This window comes from Podarcis gaigeae, assembly GCF_964106915.1.
Source record: "Podarcis gaigeae genome assembly, chromosome: 8".
Taxonomy (NCBI): Eukaryota; Metazoa; Chordata; class Lepidosauria; order Squamata; family Lacertidae; genus Podarcis; species Podarcis gaigeae.
The window spans coordinates 19,937,092-19,961,342 of NC_139684.1; the positions used below are offsets into that span (position 1 = coordinate 19,937,092).

Below are 24,251 nucleotides of genomic sequence, written 5' to 3' on the forward strand. Positions count from 1 at the left end.
CTTTCTGTGACTGCACCCCACGCTGTCCCTAGTGAATGCAGTGTGAGAAGACACCCACCCACAGAAAGCTCTCATCCAGATAGAAAGATACAGCAATTAACACATTTTTAATCATCTACCGGAAATAAGCACGTCCTGCTGACAAGCCACAGCTGCGCAATGGGGAAGGGCATGCGAAATGTTCACATCGGATAAATGTGGCACTTCCACTTATTTCCGCACCTGCACGGGTTCCCCCCCCCCCTCCAAACAAGCTGCATCCAATTAAGCTGTCTTGCAAATTAGGCCTCTAAGATCTGGGCTGGTTTGCGGCAAAGATCAGCCTGCCCGCCTAGACTCTCGTAATCATATGAATTAATTATCCACTTCAATTCCCAACGTGGCAAAATTACGGACAATTTTGATTTGCAATTTTCACCCTACCACCCTCACCACATCCTCACAATGCACATGCAGATAATCAAAATATAACAGAGTCTCCTGGGGCTCAAACACTATGCGAGGGGTGGAGCCTGTAAGTGAAGGAGGTGTGCCTGCCCTAACAGAGGGGTGGAGCTTAGGGATAAATTAATCTGTCAATTCCGATTCTTCTTCATTTCTCATTTTTTCTAGTCTTAAGTTTGGTCCTTACGTTGCCACATCACTTTAATTTTGTTATTATTTTTTAAAGTCCTCACAAAATTTCATGAGCATTTTCGTTGTAATTTCTCCTGATATACATTTTTATACATGGTTCTGCCTACTTTACACATTTTCTGCAAAGCAGTTTTCCCTAATATAATGGACTATATGATATTGTCATCAAGATATGCATTCCTGTATTTTTGTACACATCACTTGGCTCAAGAATGGCATTGCAAAATTCAGAGTCGTGTGGATTTCAAAGGATGCCTGTGTTTCAGTTCACGTATTGTGAATTAGGTAGGTTCTGAACTGAATTTCTCCCTCATCTCTAGTGGAGCCTAATAACACTTGTGAGATCTGACGGCTGTGTCCAACTAAGTTCTACTCACTCAGTGGACTCACTGAGATTGACGGGCCTAATTTAGTTGTGTCTATTAATTTCAATAGGTATACTTTGAGTAGGACCGGCATTGGATTAACCCTAACCCGTTTTTAGTTGATTTTTTTAAATTGCAAATTTATTAAAGGAGGCAAAACACACAGAAGGAGATACAAAAATGGATTTTACAAGCCAACACGTTCACTAAAATATATTTCAAGCCTGTAAGGATAAGGACTCACTATCTATGGCCCGAAGACCTAAGTATTACCAGCCCTGGTCTATGGGCACAGATCAGTTGGTTTCATTTGATGGGAAGGGAAGGACCCAGTCAACTCTTGCAGCCCTAAACTTGTGTGTGCATTTCATTTATTCCACACCTTACTATATTTACCTTTAGTACTGCTCTGGTGACCAGACGACTCTTGGAACCATACGGAGAGCTTCATTCAGCACTACAGCATGTGCAGGAGGTCTCAAGTCCTATCCCTCAAATCTCCAGTTCAAAGGATCTGATCATAGGCAATGGGAAAGACTCCTGGATAGTGGCTGCCAGTCAGAGTAGACAAAACTGGGCTGGATGGGCAAATAGTCTGACCTAGCATAAAGCAGGTTCCTAGTGATGCTATGCCTGGCTCCTAGAATTTATTCAGAGGCTTTGTCCCATTGATAGCAGGGGACAAGGCTGCATGGTCCCATCCCTTCCTTGATTTAAGAAGTCTCCAGTGGTTGCCAGGGCCAAGCTGGAAGTACTGGCTGTTTCAGTTGACCTGTTTATTGAGCATTCATTCTGATGAGCTTAAGCAGAAATTAGACTATGTCCGGTCTTTATAAAGCAATCGTCTTGATTTGTTTGTGGGGAGGTTTCCCAACAATGAGCATTCATCCTGATTCGCTTAAGCAGAGGTTAGACTATGGTCTTTATCAAGCAGTCATCCAGACTGTAGAGGTTAGACCAGTGGTTCCCAACCTTTTTTTGGCCGTGCCCCACCTAAGCATCTCTAAAATCCTGATGTCCACCCCTGTGACATATAATTCTTATTATTCAAAAAGCGAACTCCTATTCACATGGAGGGAGCCTAAAAGGCCATTAACTGTTAATAACTCATTCTCGAATTGCCCCCCTTAAAAATCAAATTGTCCCCCTGTGGGGCGTGTGTCCCACATTGGGGACCACAGGGTTAGACTATGGTCTTTATCAAGCAGTTTATCAAGATTGCAGAGGTTAGACCATGGTCTTTATTGAGCATTCGGTCAGATTCGCTTGTGCAATATTCACATGTCTTCCCATTGGTCATTTGCTCATCTCACTTTCTTCAATTTAGTTCCCCATCATTTCTCTAACCACAAAAAAGCCCACTAGTGAACAAAGCAACTCACTTTCACCCATCCTAATGGAGTTAAAATTTTCCAGAGTCCCTGAGGGCTGCTGCTCAAAGTCCAGTCAGCAGAAGGTCACTGCTGTGCTGCCCCGACTACACTGTGAGAGGCCAACCTTTGTGGTACTTATATACCAGGCCCGACGAATCCGAAAGCTTCGTACTGCCAGCCAATCGCTGGAGCCGGTGTTGCATGCTCCTGTTCCCATTTATGCCAGAAGAGGGCACTGAAGCCAATTCCCTTAGTAAACTAGGCCTCTGCCTCAAATCTAGCCAAGGCCTCAAGAGGCCCTGACAAAAGCCCTATTCAATGAAAACAGCTTCCATGCAACTCCCGTTTCTTTTCATAATAGCCTACACAGAAACAAAACTTGGGTTACTTGCTCTGAAAAGTTTAAGAGCAAAAATGCTGCCCCCTCTTTCAGTACTGAAGGTCAAGAAATCTCCATCCCAAAGGCCTGGAATTTTCTCCCAAAGCAGGCTGCTGCTGTCAGCTCTGTTGCCAAGGCAACAGTCATATATCCTGAGGAAAGGACTGCACTCTTACCAGCTATAAGCCAAAGAAGCAAATATTGATTCCAGAGTTCCAGATGAATTTTTTGGGTGGTGTTTTTTTTAAGCCCCCCTTTTCTGTGTCAAAGAATTTCCTCCCCTCCTTTTTCTTTTTTTGGAACACGCGTTCTTCCGAATAGTTGAGCTATAACGACATTTAACATAACCCTTTTTTAAGGACACAGCAGGATGTAAACTGTTTCCAAACGAAAATACAGTTTTTTTCCAGAAGCATTGTAATGGCTGCAACAGATGCTTCTCACTTCTGCACTGTCAGCTAGCTGTAGAACGGGATGCAAAAAATCTCTGGGTTTTCTTTTTCAAATGAAGTTTTTATTTTTTAAAAACAGAAATGAATATTTGCTTGTGGTATCAATAGTTTTAAAGGGGCAATATAAATAAATTTGGGTGTATATCAATCTTCGCTGGAGAACAAGAAATCTCAATATTTACTAGGCGAAATATGCCCAACAAGCCAGCTTTACTCAGTGCAATTAACTGTGGGATGCTGTAAGAGTCAGTCCCTTTGATGTCCAAAGCAATGAGCAAGACTTACAGCTTGAGATGCGTGAACTGCCACTTCGGGTTTCTCTCATTTCTCCAGCTTTAAGTTCAGCTGTCCACATTTCCACATCAGTCTGCCAATTTATTTTTCACGTCCCCATGAAAATTCATCTGAACTAGCCGAATGAAGAGTTACAGAGGACCTGAAATCTTGTGGCATTTTGGTTGGCCAAATAAAGGCTCTTGCCCTAATGTGGGTTTTTGAATTGTTTATTTATTATGAATTGATTCCCCCCAGTTTGAAAGCATTTTCAGCATGGTATCACCATGTTGCAATCCTTACAACAACCCTGTAAGGTAGGTTGGTCAGTACCCTCATCTTCCATATTGCAGTTCTGGAGCTGAGGATGGGAGAGAAAATGGCTTGTTGCTGAAAAGTCACCAGCACGTGAAATTTGGGGCAGGCAGGGGATCCCAGCCTCTATGCTTTGCCAGTGTTGTGTGCCTCAACATATTTAGCAAGTGGGTAAGCCCTCAGCACTTTCTATAAAGAGTGACTTTCAAACTATGGCCAAGGACAATTCTTGAAGAGCAAACAGCGAAGCATATGCTCAAGAGAAACTACCCAGAATCCTTTGCAGCATGGCAGGGTTTACTTGAAAGAGAGGTTTACATGAAATGGTTCCCACTAAAACAGTCATGTATTGAACAATTAACTTGATCACGACAGGCGACCAGGTGATTCCATGTAGGCGAGAAGGCAGATTACTCTACCCTTCCTCCCCAGCTCACTTGGTTTCTGAGCTAGTTGCTGAGGAAAAAAACTCCCTCCTCAATTAATGGCATGGAAACGCTACCCAGCTTCCATGCCCCGCATGTAAGCTGTCCTTTGCCAACCTTGGCACTCTCCAGATATTTTTAGACTACAGTTCCCATCAGTGCCAGCTGCTGATGGGATTTGTAGTTCAAAACCACTGAACAACACCAGGTTGGCGAAGGCTGGGATAGCTCAGTCGATAGAGCATAAGACTCTTAATTTCAGGGTTGTGGGTTTGAGCCCTACGTTGGGCAAAATATTCCTGCATTTGCAAGGGGTTGGACTAGATGGCTCTTGTGGTCCCTCCCAACTCTACAATTCTATGGATCTATTTTGTGAACACTCATAGGAGGCTAGTAACATTTTAAACTTCTGTGGGCTTATTTACAGAATACTGCCCTAAAACTAGAAATCTGGGCGCAGCAATCACTGTTCTGGATGTTATGCCATGTGTGAAGATGACTTCGGTCCAGATGTCATAGACCCCTTCATTTCCTTTCCCCTCTAAGCAGCTTTGCAGCATTGGGTGAACTGAAAGACAAGTTAAAACGTGGCAGGAGCTTGATGAATAAGTGACCCCATTTCAGTCTTGGCCAGTGTGCTGTGCTTGGAACAGGCAGCTTAAACCAATCTGATTTTTGACTCACTGACATAAAAGGGATCTTATGAGATGCCGCCACCGTCCATGGCAAGAAGGCAGTTTTGGCTTCCGAGAGAGACAGAGATGATTGCCAAGTTCATCTGAAGAACCCTGAACTCCAAGCAGCCATCTTATTTACTGTGCTATCTACCAGCCTTGGAAAGTGAAAGCTAGAAAAAACTCTCAACCTATAATCAATGAAGTCACATCTACACTATACATATTTAAACACTTTAGCAGCCATGTTTTCCCTCAAAGGAATCCTGGGAACTGTGGTTTGTTGGGGGTGCTAGGAATTGTAGCTCTAGGAAAGATCTTCTCTCATTGCTTTTAATGAACTATGATTTCCAGGATTCTCTGGGGGAAGCCATGACAGTTGAAGTGGTAGAAGAGGGCTTTAAATGCATGGTGTGTATGTGAACTGACTTAGGATGTGGAATTGGGCATGTTTAGCCTAGAGAATGGGACGCGGGTGGTGCTGTGGGTAAAACCACAGTGCCTAGGACTTGCCGATAGTATGGTCGGCGGTTCGAATCTCCGCGGCAGGGTGAGCTCCCGTCTTTCGGTCCCAGCTCCTGCCCACCTAGCAGTTCGAAAGCACCCTTAAAGTGCAAGTAGATAAATAGGTACCGCTTTATAGCGGGAAGGTAAACGGCGTTTCCGTGTGCGGCGCTGGTGCAGGCTTGCCAGAGCAGCTTCGTCACACTGGCCACGTGACCCGGAAGTGTCCTCGGACAGCGCTGGCTCCCGGCCTCTTAAGCGAGATGGGCGCACAACCCCAGAGTCGGTCACGACTGGCCCGTACGGGCAGGGGTACCTTTACCTTTTTAGCCTAGAGAATAGGGGCCTGTTTATGGAGCATTCATCCTGATTTGCTTCCAGAGAGATTAGACAGTGTTGTCTATTTAGTAAGCATTAGTTCTGGTTTGTTTACAGGGAGGCTTTATGATCTTTCGTCGAAAACCAGTATTACCACACACTTGCCTCATTGGGAAAAGTCTGTTACACCACAATAACTCCTAATCAAGTGTAACTGTACAACCTACATTTGCCAGTCTGTGGTTACATCCCACTGGGAAACAGTGAGAGGCTAGGCAGACCCCGGAACACTGATGCAGGATACGACAGCACTCTTTAAAGTCCCGAAGGCTGTCGCATGGAAGAAGGCAGGACTTGGGCAGAGAACCAGATCATATGGTTACAGGAGGGCAGATTTCAGAGGAACAGATGGTGAAACACTGTTTAATAGGAAGAGCAGTTTGACAGTGTAAACCGGTTACCTCCAGTTTCTCTCACTGGAGTTGTTCAAACAGAGGTTGTTTTTTGCTGCACTGAACGTGTGGTGTGTGTGTGTGTGTGTGTGTGTGAGAGAGAGAGAGAGAGAGGGAGGGAGGGAGAGAGAGAGAGAGAGAGAGAGAGAGAGAGAGAGAGAGAGAGAGACTAGACTGGGAACAAGGCCCCCTCCACTTCTGCAATTCTAACCATGGAATGAGGTATCAGGTATCTGCAGGACTGGAAAGAGTTTTGAGAGAAGGCAGCAGAGGATCTTGTGGGATCCTCTACTTAACCCACACCTTATATTCTCATGGGACACGGGTGGCGCTGTGGGTTAAACCACAGAGCCTAGGGCTTGCCAATCAGAAGGTCGCGGTTCGAATCCCCACGACGGGGTGAGCTCCCGTTGCTCGGTCCCTGCTCCTGCCAACCTAGCAGTTCAAAAGCACGTCAAAATGCAAGTAGATAAATAGGTACCGCTCCGGCAGGAAGGTAAACGGCGTTTCCGTGCATTGCTCTGGGTCGCCAGAAGCGGCTCAGTCATGCTGTACGCCGGCTCCCTTGGCCAATAAAACGAGATGAGCGTCGCAACCCCAGAGTCGGCCACGTGTGGACCTAATGATCAGAGGTCCCTTTACCTTTACCTATATTCTCATGCAAGGTTTGATGCCTCAAGAGACCCACACCCTCTCAAGAAAGGCTGCAGGAAATTTAAAGGCAGTGTGGAAACGCCAAAGGGAAGGGCTGTAACTCAGCGGTGGAACATCTCCTTTGCATGCAGAAGGTCCCAGGTTCAATCCCCAGGATCTGCAGGTAGGCTTGAGAGAGAAGTTTGTATTGAGAGCCACTGCCAGTCAAGGTTGACAATACTGAGCTAGGTGGACTATTGGTCTGATTCAGTTCACTATGTTCCTTAGGAGAGCGAAAGGTGAGCCAATTCAGATTTGTTGACCCAAATGTTTGGCAGAAGAGTTCTGTGTAACATGGAAGCCAGCATGTTTCAGCAACCGCAAAAGCAGGCTTAAGTCGATAGCCATCTTAAAAAAAAATCATTTAAATGTTGGTGCAAGAAGAACAACTGCAAAATCTCTTCTGTGTCTAACAGTAATCCAAGCTCCTACGTTTTTTAGCTCATTTGAGAAAAAGATCATTTAAAAAAAATTCTCAGAAGATATATACAAATGCAACAAAATAATTATGAAAAGGGAAAAAAATGATCGTTTTATAGAATAAGAAAGAGGAAGTTTTAAACAGTGCAATTCTATACCCTTGTCATATTGAGATCCAATGGGACTTACTCCTGGATAAGTGTGTACAAAAGAAAAGGAATAAGCTCCATTGGACTCAATGGACTGTATCCAAGTTAGTCATGCTCAGAGCAGACTCATTGAAATTAATGGACCTAAGTCATAATTTATCTATGGGTCTACTCTGAGTAGGGATGTATGAAGACATATTTACCATTCTGCCCTGTACTCTTTGCAGGCAGCACTGTTTCTGCTCTGCTGCAATTCGCCTTCCACCAAAAACAACATTATTTGTTTCACTGTCTGCTGTGGCAAAATTACACAATTTATGTAACTTACAGAATTTATTACATTGTCATTACATTATTCTACTCCATTCGTTCAGTGCATAAGAAACACAATGTATTTTTTTGTAGGGGAAGGTTATCAATTATGTATCATTTGGATTGATTTTTGTTCTGGGCATTCCAGTAAATATTATACTGTATATATAATTCCAGTAAGATATTATATAAAGAAGGAACTGCGGAAAGAGGGGGAGTCAAAATAAGCTATATATACGATAAACAGTTTGCTTTTCAAGCTTTTCTCTTTTTTTGAACTTTTTTATGTTGTAAAATTAATTATATAAATAATTTTTTTTTTAAAAAAAGATTTCTGTTCTGGACAAGGGACGACTAAGCGAACGCTGACAATTTTTGCTCCTGTTTCTGTTGTCATCAGAAACCTGTGAAAAGCCATAACTCTGAGTATGACTAACACTGAATACAATCCAATAGGATTTGCTTCCAAGTCAACATGTATAGAATGGCGCTGTAAGTTATCATCTATGTGTTTGCTACCACAAAAAGAGGGAGGAAGTCTACAGAGAGCTCTTTGGTAACTAGAAGGATGTTGCAATAAGGAAAAACGACGCTTCTCTTGTTACATTTCAGTTCCGATTGGTGCTTCTGGTCCAGCCAGCAGCTTTGCATCCTTGTTTTCATTTACAGTATTCTTTCCTGAATTCTGAAATCAAAAAGAGGAGATGAAGGATCAGGGGGATTTCATGCCAGGATTCCACTGAGCCACAGTTGCATGTATCCAAATTTGAACATATGCCCCCTCCCGAAAAAAATAGCATCCAAGGGACCATAGAGCTCCCAATAATTTAAAAAGAGAAATAACAAATATTACGTTTGAGTGAATAATTATCAACAACAACAATTTATTTATACCCCACCCATCTGGGTTTGAGTTTCCCAGCCACTCTGGGCAGCTCCCAACTGAGTATTAAAAACAATTCAGCATTAAATATTAAAAACTTCCCTAAACAGGGTTGCCTTCAGATGTCTTTTAAAAATAGGATAGTTATTTCCTTGACATCTGATGGGAAGGCGTTCCACAGAGTCACTACCGAGAAGGCCCTCTGCCTGGTTCCCTGTAACCTCACTTCTCGCAATGAGGGAACCGCCAGAAGGCCCCCAGCGCTGGATCTCAGTGTCCGGGCAGAACAAAAGGGGTGGAGACGCTCCTTCAGGTATACAGGCCCGAGGCCATTTAAGGTTTTAAAGTTCAGCACCAACACTTTGAATCGTGCTCAGAAACGTACTGGGAGCCAATGCCAATGCAGATCTCTCAGGACCAGTTTTATATGGTCCCGGCAGCCACTCCCAGGCACCAGTTTAGCTGCCACCTTCTGGATTAACTGCAGTTTCTGGGTCACCTTCAAAGGTAGCCCCACATAGAGCGCATTGCAGTAGTCCAAGCGGGAGATAACTAGAGCATGCAATAAATCACTCTCAATAGAAAAGCAAGCAGAATGATTCCAAAACCAAATTGAAGCAACCACGGCAATTTAAAAGCCGTTTAAAAAGCAATTTAAAAGCCTGGAATTGGCATGGCATTTTGATGGAGTACTGCTTACTCCTGACACTCGCTATGGCTAGTTCTACGCAGCCAACATGACTACGGGTCAAGGAGGCAGGTGGTCGGCCATACTTCTCCAAGCAGTTTGTCTGCATCCTCAGGCTGCAATAAACTAAACTGACCCAGTATAGATGGAGCAGACCATGCTCTGGACACCTCTAACTGTGGCATCCAACTCTGACCAAATCTGAGTGATTTGATCCCTAAAGTGCCTTGCAATGTTGTTTCCACAGGCCTCTGAGGATGTCAGAGCAACGCTCTCTTGGCCAGAAAACAAAAGCCCATTCACCACCCAGAAAAGCTCTGCCAGAGGGCTACTTGCAGACGCAATGGTAGCAGAGAAGTAAGCTTTCTTCAATGCCGCTACCACCATGCGGTAGGCACGATGGCGCAGCCTCACCCAGGTTCAGATCGCGACTTACACCACCTGCGCTCTAGCCACTGACCCTCCTGTTTCATAGCATGCAGGTCACTGGAATGCAGAGGCAACCTGCTTGCCTCACTGCAACCATAAGGACACTCAGGAGCAATTGTTTCAACGGCTCTATTTATCTCACCATTCCACAGTGAGACGAGAGCGCCAGCTGGCTTGAGAAACAGTGCATTAAAAAGTAGCAGTTTATAGCAAAGGGCGGGAAGCACATGCATTTTGGATAATGTCATGTGAATGCGAATTAAAAACCCAGTGAGTGCACGGTAAACGGCAGGGAGAATTCTCCAATGTGGAAGAAAGTGTCAAGAAGATTCTGCTAACACATCAGAAGCCAGCATGCCGGCATTTCTCCCAAAGGGAAACAGTGACTCATCACCAGCAACCAAAAATCAATCACAGAGCTCATAATAACTCCCTTGTAAGCAGGCTGTGGTGGGCTGATGAGAGGGTCAAAGCTATGGAAACTCCTTTTCTCCATCTGTGGCTGGCTTTGCTAACACCAGAGGGTGACACACCCTCTCCCATCATGCACTGGGGAACTTCGGGAAGGGAAACACAAATTGCCCCAACTTCACCTCCTTCTCTTACCTTTATCTAAGTCAATGTTCTTAGGTGGGAGGACCCGGTTATGTTCCGCCTTCTCCTTCAGGATATTGTTCTTGTAATCTGTAGCAGGAAAAGATCTCAGTTCAATGAGCAGCACTGAACAGAAGCTGGTGGAGGCAAAAGCCCCAGAACACCCATCAAAGTTCCAAAGACAGTGTGCAGATTGGTTATGGGGGGGGGGGCTAAAGACGCAGATGGCGCTGTGGTCTAAACCACTGAGCCTCCTAGGCTTGCTGATCTGAAGGTCGGCGGTTCGAATCCCCACGACGGAGTGAGCTCCCATTGCTCAGTCTCAGCTCCTGCCAACCTAGCAGTTTGAAAGCACGCCAAAAAGTGCAAAGAGATAAATAGGTACCGCTCTGGCGGGAAGGCAAAGAACGTTTCCGTGCGCTGCGCCAGAAGCGGCTTAGTCATGCTGGCCACATGACCCAGAAAAACTGTCTGCGGACAAACGCCGGCTCCCTTGGCCTGTAAAGCAAGATGAGTGCCACAACCCCAGAGTTGTCTGCGACTGGACTTAACTGTCAGGGGTCCTTTACCTTTACCTTTTTTAAAGAGACCATTTGTGAACTTTTCAAAGAAAGAAACATAATATATGTGGGGCTGGTCCTTGGGGCTAGTCTGGAAGCTTTAGCTAGTGCAGAAAGCTGCAGCTAGACTTGTGACATGCAATATCGAAAGCAACATGATGGCCAGAAACAATTACAGTACAGAAAACTTTACGGAATAATGCAAAACATCAAAATTATGAAACTGAAGTCTCTGAAAGTCCTTGAATAAGTCACATCCAGCTTGTAAACTTTGTATAATCGGCAATTGACCAATTCTGATGTCCAACTCTGAACTCTGCTAAACAGTGTTTCCGGATAGCAACTACTGTTTTGTTCAGTTTTTCATCAGTCAATTAGTTCAACAAACACTCGTGAGCAGAAAGATGTGTAATTTCTTCATTAACCAATCTTCTTTCGAATTGATGTAATATACATGAGAATGGAAAATATTCTGGAGGAGTGCTCATACGTTTATTACACATCTTTCTGCTCACGAGTGTTTGTTGAACAGCCTGTTGCTAACACATGTCACCAGTCTTGAAAGACCTGCAGAGGCTTCCCATCTGCTACAGGTTTAAGATTCTGGTACCGGTGTATAAAGTCCTGAGTAACTTAGGCTCATCTTCCCCTGTATGTCCCAAGCAGATCATCCAGGGGGAGAACTACTGGTGCTTCCTCATGAACCAGAAGCACAACTCTGTGTCAACAAAAAGTTGCGCTTTCAGTGCAGTGGGTTGTGTGGCACTCCCTCCCACCAGAAGTCAGCCAGAATTTTTGCTGAGTTTCACATGTCCAGTTAAAACCATTTTACTTCAGGAGGACTTGGCATCATGAATGTTCTTTCTTTAAATTTCTGAGGTTTATGTCTTAAATTTTGTATGTTTATTTTTTTATTGCTGTTCACCGCTCTGAGACCTACAGTGCATGGCGAAAAGCAGGATATACATTTTTAAAATAAACAAATAATGAATAAGAAGTCATAGCTGGATATTGTTAACTCAGCTTCATAATTTGCATAATTTGTTTCACAGTGGTACCTTGGTTCTCTAACTTAATCCATTCAACTCCCGAAACTGTTCGAAAACCAAGGCACGGCTTCTGATTGGCTGCAGGAGCTTCCTGCATTCAAGCGGAAGCCAGGTTGGATGTTCGGCTTCCGAAAAACATTTGCAAACCGGGATACTTCTGGGTTTGCGGTGTTCAGGAGCCAATTTGCTCAGGAACCAAGCCGTTTGAGAACCAAGGTACCACTGTAATGTTCTTTCTGTATTTTTTTTTAAGAAACTTTGTGCAATGCAACAGCTAATTAAACACCAGTTTAAGCTATGTTGCCTCTTCTCCCCATTGTTCAGGCATGCTGGCTCCAAAGCAATACAGTGGTACCTCGGGTTAAGAACTTAATTTGTTCTGGAGGTCCGTTCTTAACCTAAAACTGTTCTTAACCTGAAGCACCACTTTAGCTAATGGGGCCTCCCGCTGCTGCCGCACTGCCGGAGCACAATTTCTGTTCTTATCCTGAAGCAAAGTTCTTAACCCGAGGTACTACTTCTGGGCTAGCGGAGACTGTAACCTGAAGTGTATGTAACCTGAAGCGTATGTAACCCAAGGTACCACTGTACTAGTTTTCAGAGTTCAGCTCTAGAATGTATAAAGGGCATGCCTACCACACCAAAACAACCTCCAACACTTACCCAGCTTAATATCTTCACTTTTGTAGTTGGATACATCTGGTGTGTGGACTGGGAACTCACTGAGATTCACTTCTTTCCTGGCAAAGCAAAAGAGGAGGGTTCTGATTATATTTTGTTAAGTCAGATGCATTTCTAGCACTAGATTATACATCATCACATCCGTGCAACGGATGGCAATGGACTCTGCTTGACACTTTTGAACTTTTAATCACTCAGGGTGATATTTCAATGAGCACAGAGGCTAGAAAAAGATGTTTGCTTAAATGAACATTGATGGCTACTAGTAAATATAAACTGAGGCTGCTTTAAAATGCAACACTTTGTCAGGATGTTTGCCTGATCCCCATAAGTAAACAAATAGATGCTATTTAGATGATAAGTTGGAGAAGTGCAACATCTGATGGTTAACTGCAACCCAAGTGAGACATTAGTCCAGGAACGGCATATCAGATCAGTTCATACTGGATTTTTTTTAACAAATGAAATCCTCATGCATTCGTAATTTCAATGTTCTACTTATTGATGGACAACAAGTCCCTTTGGTGCAAGGAACCAGTTTCTACTCACTCATCAAATTTTCTCACGTTGCACTCAAAACCTAGAAAAGAGAAAGAAAAGTCACTCAAGGGTTTTGACATCAGGGAACCATTTTTTGCAGGCATGAATAAGCAGTCACAAACCAATTCACATCTCATTTTCATGATGCTTGTTGATTGAACCAGTTCCCACTTCAGCAGCCATCCATTCTGAACTGACAAGATACTATGGGGTGCACATACGTGCCTGAATGAGACAGGGTACTTTCTTTTGGGAAACCCCGTTCATACCTCTTGAAATCTGTTCCAAAATGGATGCAAGGAATGGATTCCATTCAGTACAAAATGAATGCACTCCTCTACTCAGAACTCCTTCAAACCTCAGCTCAAAACCCACAAATGGGTGGACCTTCCTAGGATGGAGGGCAGAAGGCCAAGCGGGGCTGTGCGTGCATGACTTCTGCTGATGCAGGAAGCTGGAGAGACAGAGGCTTGTGTCGCTCTGGGCTAGACCCAAATCTGTGGCTTGGGGATCGCCCTGGGAATCTAATGAGGAAGAAAGATCTATGGGTGTGTTAATGTTGTAAGCCCCTCCATCCTAGGCTCAGGTTGAAAATATGTGTAAATAAAACCATAAAGACACTCCAGTCTCCAGTGACCTTCATTCCAAATACAGTGATCTTCCAGTGATCTTCATTCCAAAGAAACTGAACCCTGGGAGAGAGCAGGCACCCCTGTAACGGTACTGAAAGCAGGACTGCATATACCTGCCCCCAACACCATCACAAGCACAAAATCACCATGAACACAAAATAAATAGGACATCAGGAGGGCTGCAGATGCCCAGAAACTCACCTCTTCTCCGGCGCTTGCGTGTGACAAGTACCACAAGGATCAGGAGCAGAATAAAGAGCAGCAGCGTTGCCAGGATGTACCCTAACTGCTGGAAGAAATGAGCACGGCTCTCAGGAATGATGACATTGATCACGTTGTGGCCACGGCCGGCGTTCGGATCTGGGTGGCAGAGAGGGAAACCGAGTGGGTCAATGGTTCTTCTTGCAAAGGGGAAGAAACTAACAAACTAGGTAACAGCTCATAACAAGCCAGACTGTAGCTCAATGGTATAGAGTACCGGTACATGCTTTGCATGTAGGAGATGGGACGCAGGTGGCGCTGTGGGTTAAACCACAGAGCCTAGGACTTGCTGATCAGAAGGTCAGCAGTTTGAATCCCAATGACAGGGTGAGCTCCCGTTGCCTGGTCCCTGCTCCTGCCAACCTAGCAGTTCAAAAATACGTCAAAGTGCAAGTAGATAAATAGGTACCGCTCCGGCGGGAAGGTAAATGGCGTTTCCGTGTGCTACTCTGGTTTGCCAGAAGTGGCTTAGTCATGCTGGCCACATGACCCGGAAGCAGTACACCAGCTCTCTCGGCCAATAAAGCGAGATGAGTGCCGCAACCCCAGAGTCGGCCACGACTGGACCTAATGGTCAGGGGTCCCTTTACCTTTACCTTGCATGTAGGAAGTCATAGCCTCAGCCTCTGGGAAGCGCATAGGCAGGGCATGTTGGCAACAGACCATTCCGATGGTTGCCCTTCAGCACATGATCATAGGATGCTGTCTAATCCCAAGTCTGATCCCTGGTCCATCTAGGTTAGTGCTGTCATGGCACAATAAAAATATCGGATTCTACCTGCCTGATATTAACCTGTAGGTAACTGCAAGGGTGGCTGAGCTTCTGTCAATAGTATCTCTTAAGAGTGATGAATGGCACAGTTTAGCAGGAAGACACTCCAATTAAAATTTCTGTTACTATATATCTGATATGGCTGCTTCTTTTTATATATTTTTTTAAAAATTGTATACTTATGTTTTAAGATGGTCTATATCTTTAATGCCTAATAAAGGTTTGGAGAAAGAAAGAAGCTTAATGCTGTCTACACTGACATGCAGCAGTATCCCAGGGTTTCAGGAATATTTCAGCACCTTACCTGGAGATTGAACCTGGGTCCTTCTGCATGCAAGGCAGGTGCTCTACAGGCCTGAGCTACAGCCCTTTCCTGGGCTGCATATTCAGGGATATACTGCTAAATGGAGGCACCACTTAGCTATCATGGCCAATAGCCATTGATAGACTGACCCTCCTCCATCCCTTTGTCTAATCCGTTTGCGGCAGTAGATTCCATACATTAATCACGTGCCCTATCACTGAGAAGTATATACTTTTGCCTCTCTCAACTCTTCTGAAAAATCAGCTTCAATCAATGAGCCTCACAGAAGAAAGGGAGGGAGAAAATAAATGTTTTCCATTAGACTGTAGGCTCAACTCTTAATGGCTGCCACCACTAACATCTATGGAACAAAATAACATAGCACACATTGTACCAAGTTACTCCATTTGTCCATCTGGGATACTCCAATCCACGGATAGGCAAACTAAGGCCCAGGGGCCATATCCGGCCCAATCACCTTCCAAATCCGGCCTGTGGACTGTCCGGGAATCAGAGTGTTTTTACATTAGTAGAATGTGTCCTTTTATTTAAAATGCATCTCTGGATTATTTGTGGCGCATAGGAATTCCTTCATTAATTTTTTTTTCAAAATATAGTCCGGCCCCCCACAAGGTCTGAGGGACAGTGGACCAGCCCCCTGCTCTAATCGGCAGCAACTCTCTCAGCCAGAAGTTTATCAAATGATCTGCTGTTGGGTATTTTTAACTAGTTTCTCATTTTCCCAAATTTTAACTTCAGTTCTGCACATTTCCATATCGGTAAAATGGATAGCTCAATAGGTTAGAGTGTGGTGCTGATAACGCCAAGGTTGCCGGTTCGATCCCTGTATGGGACAGCTGCTTGCAGGGGGTTGGACTAGATGGTCCACAGAGTCCCTTCCAGCTCTTATGATTCTGCAATTCTAATTCTGCGACCAACAACCCACAAGCAAATCGGGATGAGTGCTCATTGCTGTATAACTGATCCACCAACAATTCAGAATGAATCCTAAAGAAAAACCGGGCACAGCCTATCTAACTTCTGTGTAAGCTTCCTGCAGGCAAATCAGAATGGATGCTCAATCAACAGATTGTTCAGAGGAACCTTATGTGCTGTAAACCTTACCAAGGGGAAGGAATGTTGACGCAGGCCAAGAGAGCAAGTTTAGATAAAACAAAATAAAACCACACATGCGTGCGCACACTGAAAAAAGAACAGCAATGCAGGGAGTAAGCCAGAAATCCATTCCTTTGCAGGGCGTAGGTTGAGCTGGAGAAGGGAAACTTTAGAGAAAGTCGCCAGTGCGGAATGTATCTCTCTGGACAGATTAACCAGGCAGATCATGTTTAAAAGAGAGATTTGGAGCCATTCAAAGGGGTTAGACAAATCCAGATGAGCGGCTGATAGCGGCAGTCTGGGTTTGTTTTGTTTAATTTACCTTGCGGGGCAGGAGGTTAGGGCGGGAGCTACTTTTGCTTTGTGGAATGTCTCACCGCCCACACCCAATACAAGTCTGTACCGCAGTCCCTATCAGTGGTGGCTAGTGCCCATTGGGACTGATGGAGTGACTGTAGACATGCAAAGAGGCTGTGACTTCTGCCCTGCCCTGCCTTACCTCCTTTCTGCTTCAGTTCTGGTTCCACTAAAGCCGATGTAGCTCATTTGGCTATCCACTATGGCCGAAACTAATGTAATAAGTACTGGGTTGCGTCCAACGAATTTTTACTGGGAGCAGGCCCACTGAAATTAACGAAAGTCAGATATGCCCATTGATTTCAATGGCTCTACTATGAGTAAGACTAGCATTGGATACAACCCCATTAAATTAAATACTTAATTAACTTCAATGGGAGGGAAACGCAGAAAGTGACAAAACGGTTTATGTTACATTTGCGAAGAAGAAAACGATGATAGCAAACGCAGCTCGTTTTCGCTTGCGCGATTTCCATTCCTGACCTTGGGGCAAACCTGCTGATTGTGGCAATTAACCCTCGCATTTCTGTTTCCGACGGAATTCTCAGTCTTCTTCTCTAGGCAGAAGGCAAGGAGACCGACAGTAGGTGGAGACATAGCCAACTCATGCGAGTTTTGTCCCCATCTGAGACTAAGGGGGAGTGCCACACCCTGGACTGGTTATGAGTAAAAATGCAGGCAATTCTCATGGTGGCCAACCAGAAGTCTATGGAAAGCCTGCACTTTTCCCGATTGAGATTCCCAGCAATTGGTATTCAGAGGCATACTGCCTCTGACATCTGAAGCATTTGTTGTTGTTATTAATTATTATTATAATTATTATTATTATTATTACATTTATATACAATTTACCGAGCCATTGTGGCAGGGCTAACTCAAAATTAGAAAAAAAAATCAACTCTTTCCCCACTAAAACTTAAGCTACAAGGCAGCCTTCAAGCCCAGTAAAGACACTGCAACATATGTTGAAGATGTTCTAATTGATGATGATAACGCCACGCTAACCTTCCCTTTTCACAAAATATGAGCAATCCATAAAAACAGAGAACAGATGGCTTATTGCTGTTGCGGTTTTAAAAAGAAAAAGTGCTTGGGGGGGGGGAGGAGAAAAGCACCTTCCACTGAAAGCCATAGAGTTAACTTCAGATTTGACGGCGAGGATCAGCCAAAATAGAACTAGGCCATGTTGATATTGTAAGCAGAATAACATTTCCTGTCTAGAGAACTGTTCCAGATTTGGAGCTGCGCCCAGGATTAAGAGGATCCAAGGAAAAGCTTCGAGGCTATGATTTTTCTTTATCTTTCCATACGTGCGCATGTGTGTTTTAAGTTTCTGTCCCTGTAGGAGTTTACACGGTCACACAGCGGGGGTTCAAGAGGCGGCTGCAGCAACTCTCGCTGCGGAGTAAACACAAATCCATCTCTCACTGTGCCACTTTTCAGGGGCGGAGGAAGGGGGATGCGGTGGGTGCAGACAGCCCCGGGCGTCACCACTGAGGGGGGGTGACAAAATCCTAGGTGGCACTCACCACGGGGTCTGCAGCGCACCCGAGCCACACGTCACTCCTGGGAGAGACACAGTGGCTTGGGCATGCGCAGGCTCCGCACTGCCCAAACGGTCCACCAGCTGCCCCTTCCCCAGGTGTAGGGCGGCTGAATGGGAGGAGGCAGGCAGACTGGAGGCCTTGCGGTGTGCCTCGCCCCTATGGGGGGCTCGTACCGCTCCTGGGCACGCCGCCCCAGGCGCCTGAGCGGCTTCCTCCGCCGCCACCGCTTTCCCCCAGTACAGTGGTACCTCGGGTTAAGTACTTAATTCGTTCCAGAGGTCCATACTTAACCTGAAACTGTTCTTAACCTGAAGCACCACTTTAGCTAATGGGGCCTCCCGCTGCTGCCGCGCCACCGGAGCAAGATTTCTGTTCCTATCCTGAAGCAAAGTTCTTAACCTGAAGCACTATTTCTGGATTAGCGGAGTCTGTAACCTGAAGTGTATGTAACCCGAGGTACCACTGTATTAGGGAAAACGAAACATGCAGTGAAGAGGGAAGATTCACGACACACAGAAGAAAGTAAGAACATAAGAAGGACCTGTTGGATCAGGCCAATGGCCCACCTAGTCCAGCATCCTTCTCTCACAGTGGCCACCTATGGGAAACCAGCAAGCAGGACCTTGAACACCAGAGCACTCTCCCCTCCTGTGGTTTCCAGCAGAAGCTTGCCTGCCTTTGGCAGTGGAAGCTAAGGATAGCCATCGAAGCTACCAGCCTTCTCTGTTGCTGTTTTTAGTACAGTGGGTGGTGCTGTGGGTTAAACCACTGAGCCTAGGGCTTGCTGATCAGAAGATCAGCGGTTCGATCCCCACGACGGGGTGAGCTCCCGTTGCTCGGTCCCTGCTCCTGCCAACCTAGCAGTTCGAAAGCACGTCAAAGTGCAAGTAGGTAAACGGAGGGAAGGTAAACAGTGTTTCTGTGTGCTGCTATAGTTCACCAGGAGCGGCTTAGTCCTGCTGGCCACATGACCTGGAAGCTGTATGCCAGCTCCCTCGGCCAATAAAGCGAGATGAGCACCGCAACCCCAGAGTTGGCCACGACTGGACCTAATGGTCAGGGGTCCCTTTACCTTTACCTCTGGTTGAGAACGGGAGGCCGTTCGCAACATGAAAAGGCCAAAACCTGAAGTGCCGCATCTGCGCAGGTGTGTGGCGCAATTTGGCACTTGTGTGCATGCGTGAGCAGCAAAAGTAACCCTTCCTGGTACTTCTGGGTCGCCACGGGATGCAACCTGAAAAACGTATCATGAAGCAAACGTAACATGAGGTATGGCTGTACTTCTTCACACAATGCAATAGTTAAACCACCAGAATTTGATCTCGTGAAAGGTAGTCCCTTATAAAGGGGATCAGGCAAACTCATGGAGGAGAAGGCTACCCATGGCTAGAAGCCATTATTGTTATGTACTTTCCCGCACTGTAAGAGGCAGGAGACCTCTAGGTTCTAGTTGGCAGGAATCACAAAAGGGGAGAGTTCTCTTGGCCTCAGGTCTGCTTGTTGGCTTCCCAGGGGCATCCAGTTGACCATTATCAGAAGAGGATGCTAAGACTGGATGTAATGGGAGGATGGGCATTATTCCTAACTGTTTATTGCTAGGATTAGTGGGATGTTTGTGTGTGGGGGTGTGAGGAGAGCTGAGTGCAAAGGTCTGATCCAGCAGAGCTCTTCTTGTAATCTTTACAAGCCGGTGAGAACTTCCAGCTGCCTTTCCGAAGCGAAAAGACAGAAGGAAAATAAATACTGTTCCCATTGGTTCAGCAAGTTCTCCCTGTTCAGAAAAAGAAAAGAAGGAAAAACTCCACCCAGGAGTTTGAGCTGTGGAAGGGGGCAGGAAACATTCCCCCCCCCAAAAAAAAAAACCCCACCCATTTTTGTTATGCACTGCTTAGAAATATATTTCCCTCAGGATTTGGGACAATTTTCTGGTTATAATCGAAATAAATTCCACTCATTGTTTGGGGGGTGGATGGGAATGGTTTCTTCTCATTCAGTTTCTCTATGATTGGTTTGTTTGTTTTTTTCAACTTTGCATGTGCAAATTTGAATTGTGCCTTCTGACTTATTCCCATAAGGCCAGCTGCTCCCATATGGCATCTGATTCCCCCCCCCCATTCCACCACTCGTGAACCCAACACTCTGCAGTGCTCCATAAACTACCATCACCAGCCCATTAAAAAATTATCATGCCATCTTCAGCTTCAATATTAAACAGCCAATAAATATTAAAAGCATGATAAATATTTTAAAATGTTAATAAGCATTGAGCTGTACCCTGCAGGTTTTCTTTAAAAAAAATGATTTCAAAACTCCACATATATTTCTCACTGTTTTGATTGGGATAGCTTTAAAAAGAGAATAAGATTGAAAGGTACCTACTTATTCCGGAGATGGAAAACATGGAATGGAGTGAAACTGAGAAGGATATGGCTCTTTTGAGCTTTAGGCAACCATTTCCCACATGTTTGTCATGGAACCCCTATTGCAAAGGATTCTGGGACGTAACTGATTCACCCTTGAATCCTCCACAACAGGAGTTCCACAATGGTGTCATGACCCTGAAGTCCACAGGGTCACTGTGGGCTGAAGCTGGACCATGTTCCTGGCTCTGAGCTTGATGGTGGTAAACAAGAGTTCACTGAACCTGAAACACCCCACCGCACCAGGACTCCAAAAGCCAGAGCAGGAACCGAAACAGGTGGAGGGGAAAAAGCCATCTGAGAAGGAATCCCTATCCTTATTGGGACAGGAGTTGGGGTAGGAAGGTGAGCTTGAACCACCTCCCTTCCGAACTGAGGGCTACATGAGGAGGTGTCACCTCAGATCCTTGTTCTTATGAGTGGGCAAACTGTTATGATGAGGTGGTTATTTCTCCCCCCACCCCCCGAAAATAAGTATCTTACATTCATGTGGTGGAGAAATCATTGTGAGGGTGACATCCACTTTCTCGCAAGAAAGATCTTTGCCTTTCTTAAGGGGGCTTTTTGTTGTTGTTGTTGTTGTTGCTAAAGAAGCAGCCATTTTCTTCAGAGCAAAGACCCTTATCTTTCATGAGGAGACAATAATTTGCTCAAGGGGCAGCCAATTTCTCTCAACCAAGTTCCTTGGGTTGTATCCAGTGCTAATCATACTTAGAGTAGATCCACTGAAATTAATACACATAACCAACTTCAGTCCATTCATTCCAATGGGCCTGCTATGAGTAAAAAATAGTTGGCATCAACCTCTTCTATAGATAGATAAAGAAGCAGCTATTTTCTTCTCACAACCAAGTTCCTTATCTTTCACAAGGGGGCAAATGCTTTCTTGCAGCAAAAAGTGCCTCCTTTGATGAAAGACCAATTTTGACTCTGTGCGTGTTGGAATTGCCTACCTGCAGCCGGCGCATTGTGACGAGTGAAGTTCACCACCACCAGCTTCTTTTCCGGTTCCGGCTCCACAACAGATACCTGGAAGATCCTGCGCTCGTGAAGGCCGCAGTAATGATGGTGGAGGTGGCAGGAATAGGTGCCTTCATCAGCCACTTCCAAACCGGATATCCTCAAGGAGAAGTCTCCCTGGGCGAAAGCCTTGTCAGTGATATTCATCTTTTGCCGGATAAACAAGGGACCATAAGAGCGTCCCTCTCCAGAGGCGTACAGGTCAATGAGGCGATCGGCCTTGTCATGTGGCACCCCTGGTGGCTGCCAGTCCCAGTGGACCACCTGCTGGTCCTCTTCGTCGTGCCGCTCGGTCCAGATTTGGTTCCGGTTAATACAGGGGAGTAAGACGGCGCTTCCCTTCAGGGCCACGATCACAACTTTCTCCCCATCCCAAAACTTCTGCACTTCTTCGACTGTTGAAAGAACCATGCAAAAGATACACGTAAACCCTACAATTCAGGAGATACCATTTTACATGTGCTGTTCTCCATGTACTGGGAAGTTCAAAGCAACCTTTGCTGTGCCAAGCCTGTAGCTCCAACTCTCCTCACCAACATGCTATGAAAAAAGACAGGCATGGAAATAGGTGTGTCCTTCAACAAAGACCCATATCTACTAGAATTATGAGGCCATGGAGAAGCTCAGTTACCTTCCCTGACCTCTACTCAGTGACTTTAGCTTTTGGTCTTCGATGCTTGGTTCTGGAGTGCTTTGTTCTATTTTGACTTGACTTTGTGTTGCCTAGACCAGACATGGGGAACCGCTGACCCTCTAGATCAGGGTTTCCCAAACTTAGGTCTCCAACTATCTTTTTTGGACTACGGTTCCCATCATCCCTGGCCACTTGTCCTGCTAGCTAGGGATGATGGGAGTTGTAGTTCAAAAACAGCTGGAGACTCAAGTTTGAGAAACCTTGCTCTAGATCAGTGTTTCTCAACCTTTGGGTCCCCAGATGTTGTTGGACTACAACTCCTATCATTCCTAGCCAGCATGACCAGTGGTCAGGGATGAGGGGAGTTGTAGTCCAGCAACATCTGGGGACCCGCAGGTTGAGAACTGCTGTTCTAGATGATGCTGGCCTTTCACCATCCCTGACAAATTAACCATGCTGGCTGGGAGAGATGGGAGTTGGGAGCTTAACCCTATCTGGATGGCCACAGGTTCCCCATCCCTGTTTTAATCCATCTTAATAAAAGCCAGAGCAACCACTCATACCGAGACACAGGAGGGAGTCTTCTTTCTGGAGAGTGATCCCAGCTCCCAAGAACCTTCCACCCAAGGATGGGGAATTTGTGATCCTCCAGATGTTGCTAGCCTACAACTCCCATCATCCCTGACCATTGCCCATGCTGGTTGGAGCTGATGGCAGCTGGCGTCCAACAGCACTTGGGGTCTCCTGTTCCACATCCCTGGCCAAGGTTCCAGCCTGTGGTTGACTTTGCTGTGTGGAATTGCCTTCAAAGATGCTCAGAAAGGAAGACTTAAACTGGCTGGTGCAAGATGCTATGTATGACTCAAGGTACTTTCCAAAGCAGCTTTAGATGTGAGCGAGCAAAGCCATATTGCCAATTAAGAACACATCTGTTGCTCCTTATCTTCTCCTCCACAAAACCAGGAGAGGAGCCATATTCTGAGCTATTGCACAGATGAATGGCATGACGGTACAAACCGAATCAAGCTTTTCCCAGCATAGTGAATCACAAGAAAATAATGACAAAGCTGCAGCGTGTAGTGAGGAGAAGGTGTCAAACTTGAAGCGGGAAGAGCAGAGTTCAAATCCCCCACTCATCTGAGCCATCTGTCAGCCTAGCCTCATTCTGAGTGCCCTTTTTCTGAACCTTTTCTAATGCTACCATGTGCTTTCTGGGGTGAGGCTGACTAAGAACTATACTGGGCACAAGCCCATACAGTCTTTTGAAAAGTCCCAAATCTCCCTACCACCCCCTAAATCAGCCTTCCCGAACCTGATGCTACCACCCAACTCCAAATGTTTTGGACTCCATCATCCTTGATGAACTTTCTGGCTGCAGCTGCTGGGAGTCATAAAAAGGTAAAGAGACCCCTGACCATTAGGTCCAGTCGTCACTGACTCTGGGGTTGCGGCGCTCATCTCGCTTTATTGGCCGAGGGAGCCGGCGTTTGTCTGCAGACAGCTTCCGGGTCATGTGGCCAGCATGACTAAGCCGCTTCTGGTGAACCAAAGCTGCACACGGAAACGCCGTTTACCTTCCCGCTGGAGCGCTACCTATTTATCTACTTGCACTTTGACATGCTTTCGAACTGCTAGGTTGGCAGGAGCTGGGACCGAACAACGGGAGCTCACCCCGTTGCAGGGATTCGAACCGCCGACCTTCTGATCGGCAAGTCCTAGGCTCTGTGGTTTAACCCACAGAGCCACCCGCGTACCCGCTGGGAGTCATAGTCTGACACAAATTGGAAGACGCCAGATAGGGAAAAGCGATCCTCTTGGTTTCAAAGGGTTTGCTATTCCGCACGGAGACGGAGAAGCCTGGAATTATCCTAGGCCTCATTTTCGGCACAGTACAGCTGATGCTCCTCTAAGCCTTTTGATGCAGCCTTGTGACAGGAAATGCTCTGATGCCCACAAACATCTTAATTGCAGCTCCCTGGCCATCCATTTGCTCTGTACATGTGGCTGCCTCAAACAAGACTTGT

At 45.7% G+C, this 24,251-nt stretch overlaps 1 protein-coding gene across 1 annotated transcript in view; it reads right to left on the bottom strand.

The window, feature by feature from the left end:
* Window positions 1–7,365: 7,365 nt before the first annotated feature.
* MXRA8 (matrix remodeling associated 8) overlaps window positions 7,366–24,251 on the bottom strand; it is a 29,234-nt gene continuing 12,348 nt past the window's right edge. Inside the window, exons 5-10 of the mRNA XM_083752713.1 lie at window positions 21,527–21,988; window positions 13,998–14,156; window positions 13,174–13,204; window positions 12,607–12,683; window positions 10,347–10,424; window positions 7,366–8,425 (exon numbers count right to left, since the gene is read on the bottom strand). Coding sequence (XP_083608839.1) covers window positions 8,400–8,425; window positions 10,347–10,424; window positions 12,607–12,683; window positions 13,174–13,204; window positions 13,998–14,156; window positions 21,527–21,988 — 833 coding nt within the window. The 3' untranslated portion in view covers window positions 7,366–8,399. The remainder of the gene's footprint in view (window positions 8,426–10,346; window positions 10,425–12,606; window positions 12,684–13,173; window positions 13,205–13,997; window positions 14,157–21,526; window positions 21,989–24,251) is intronic.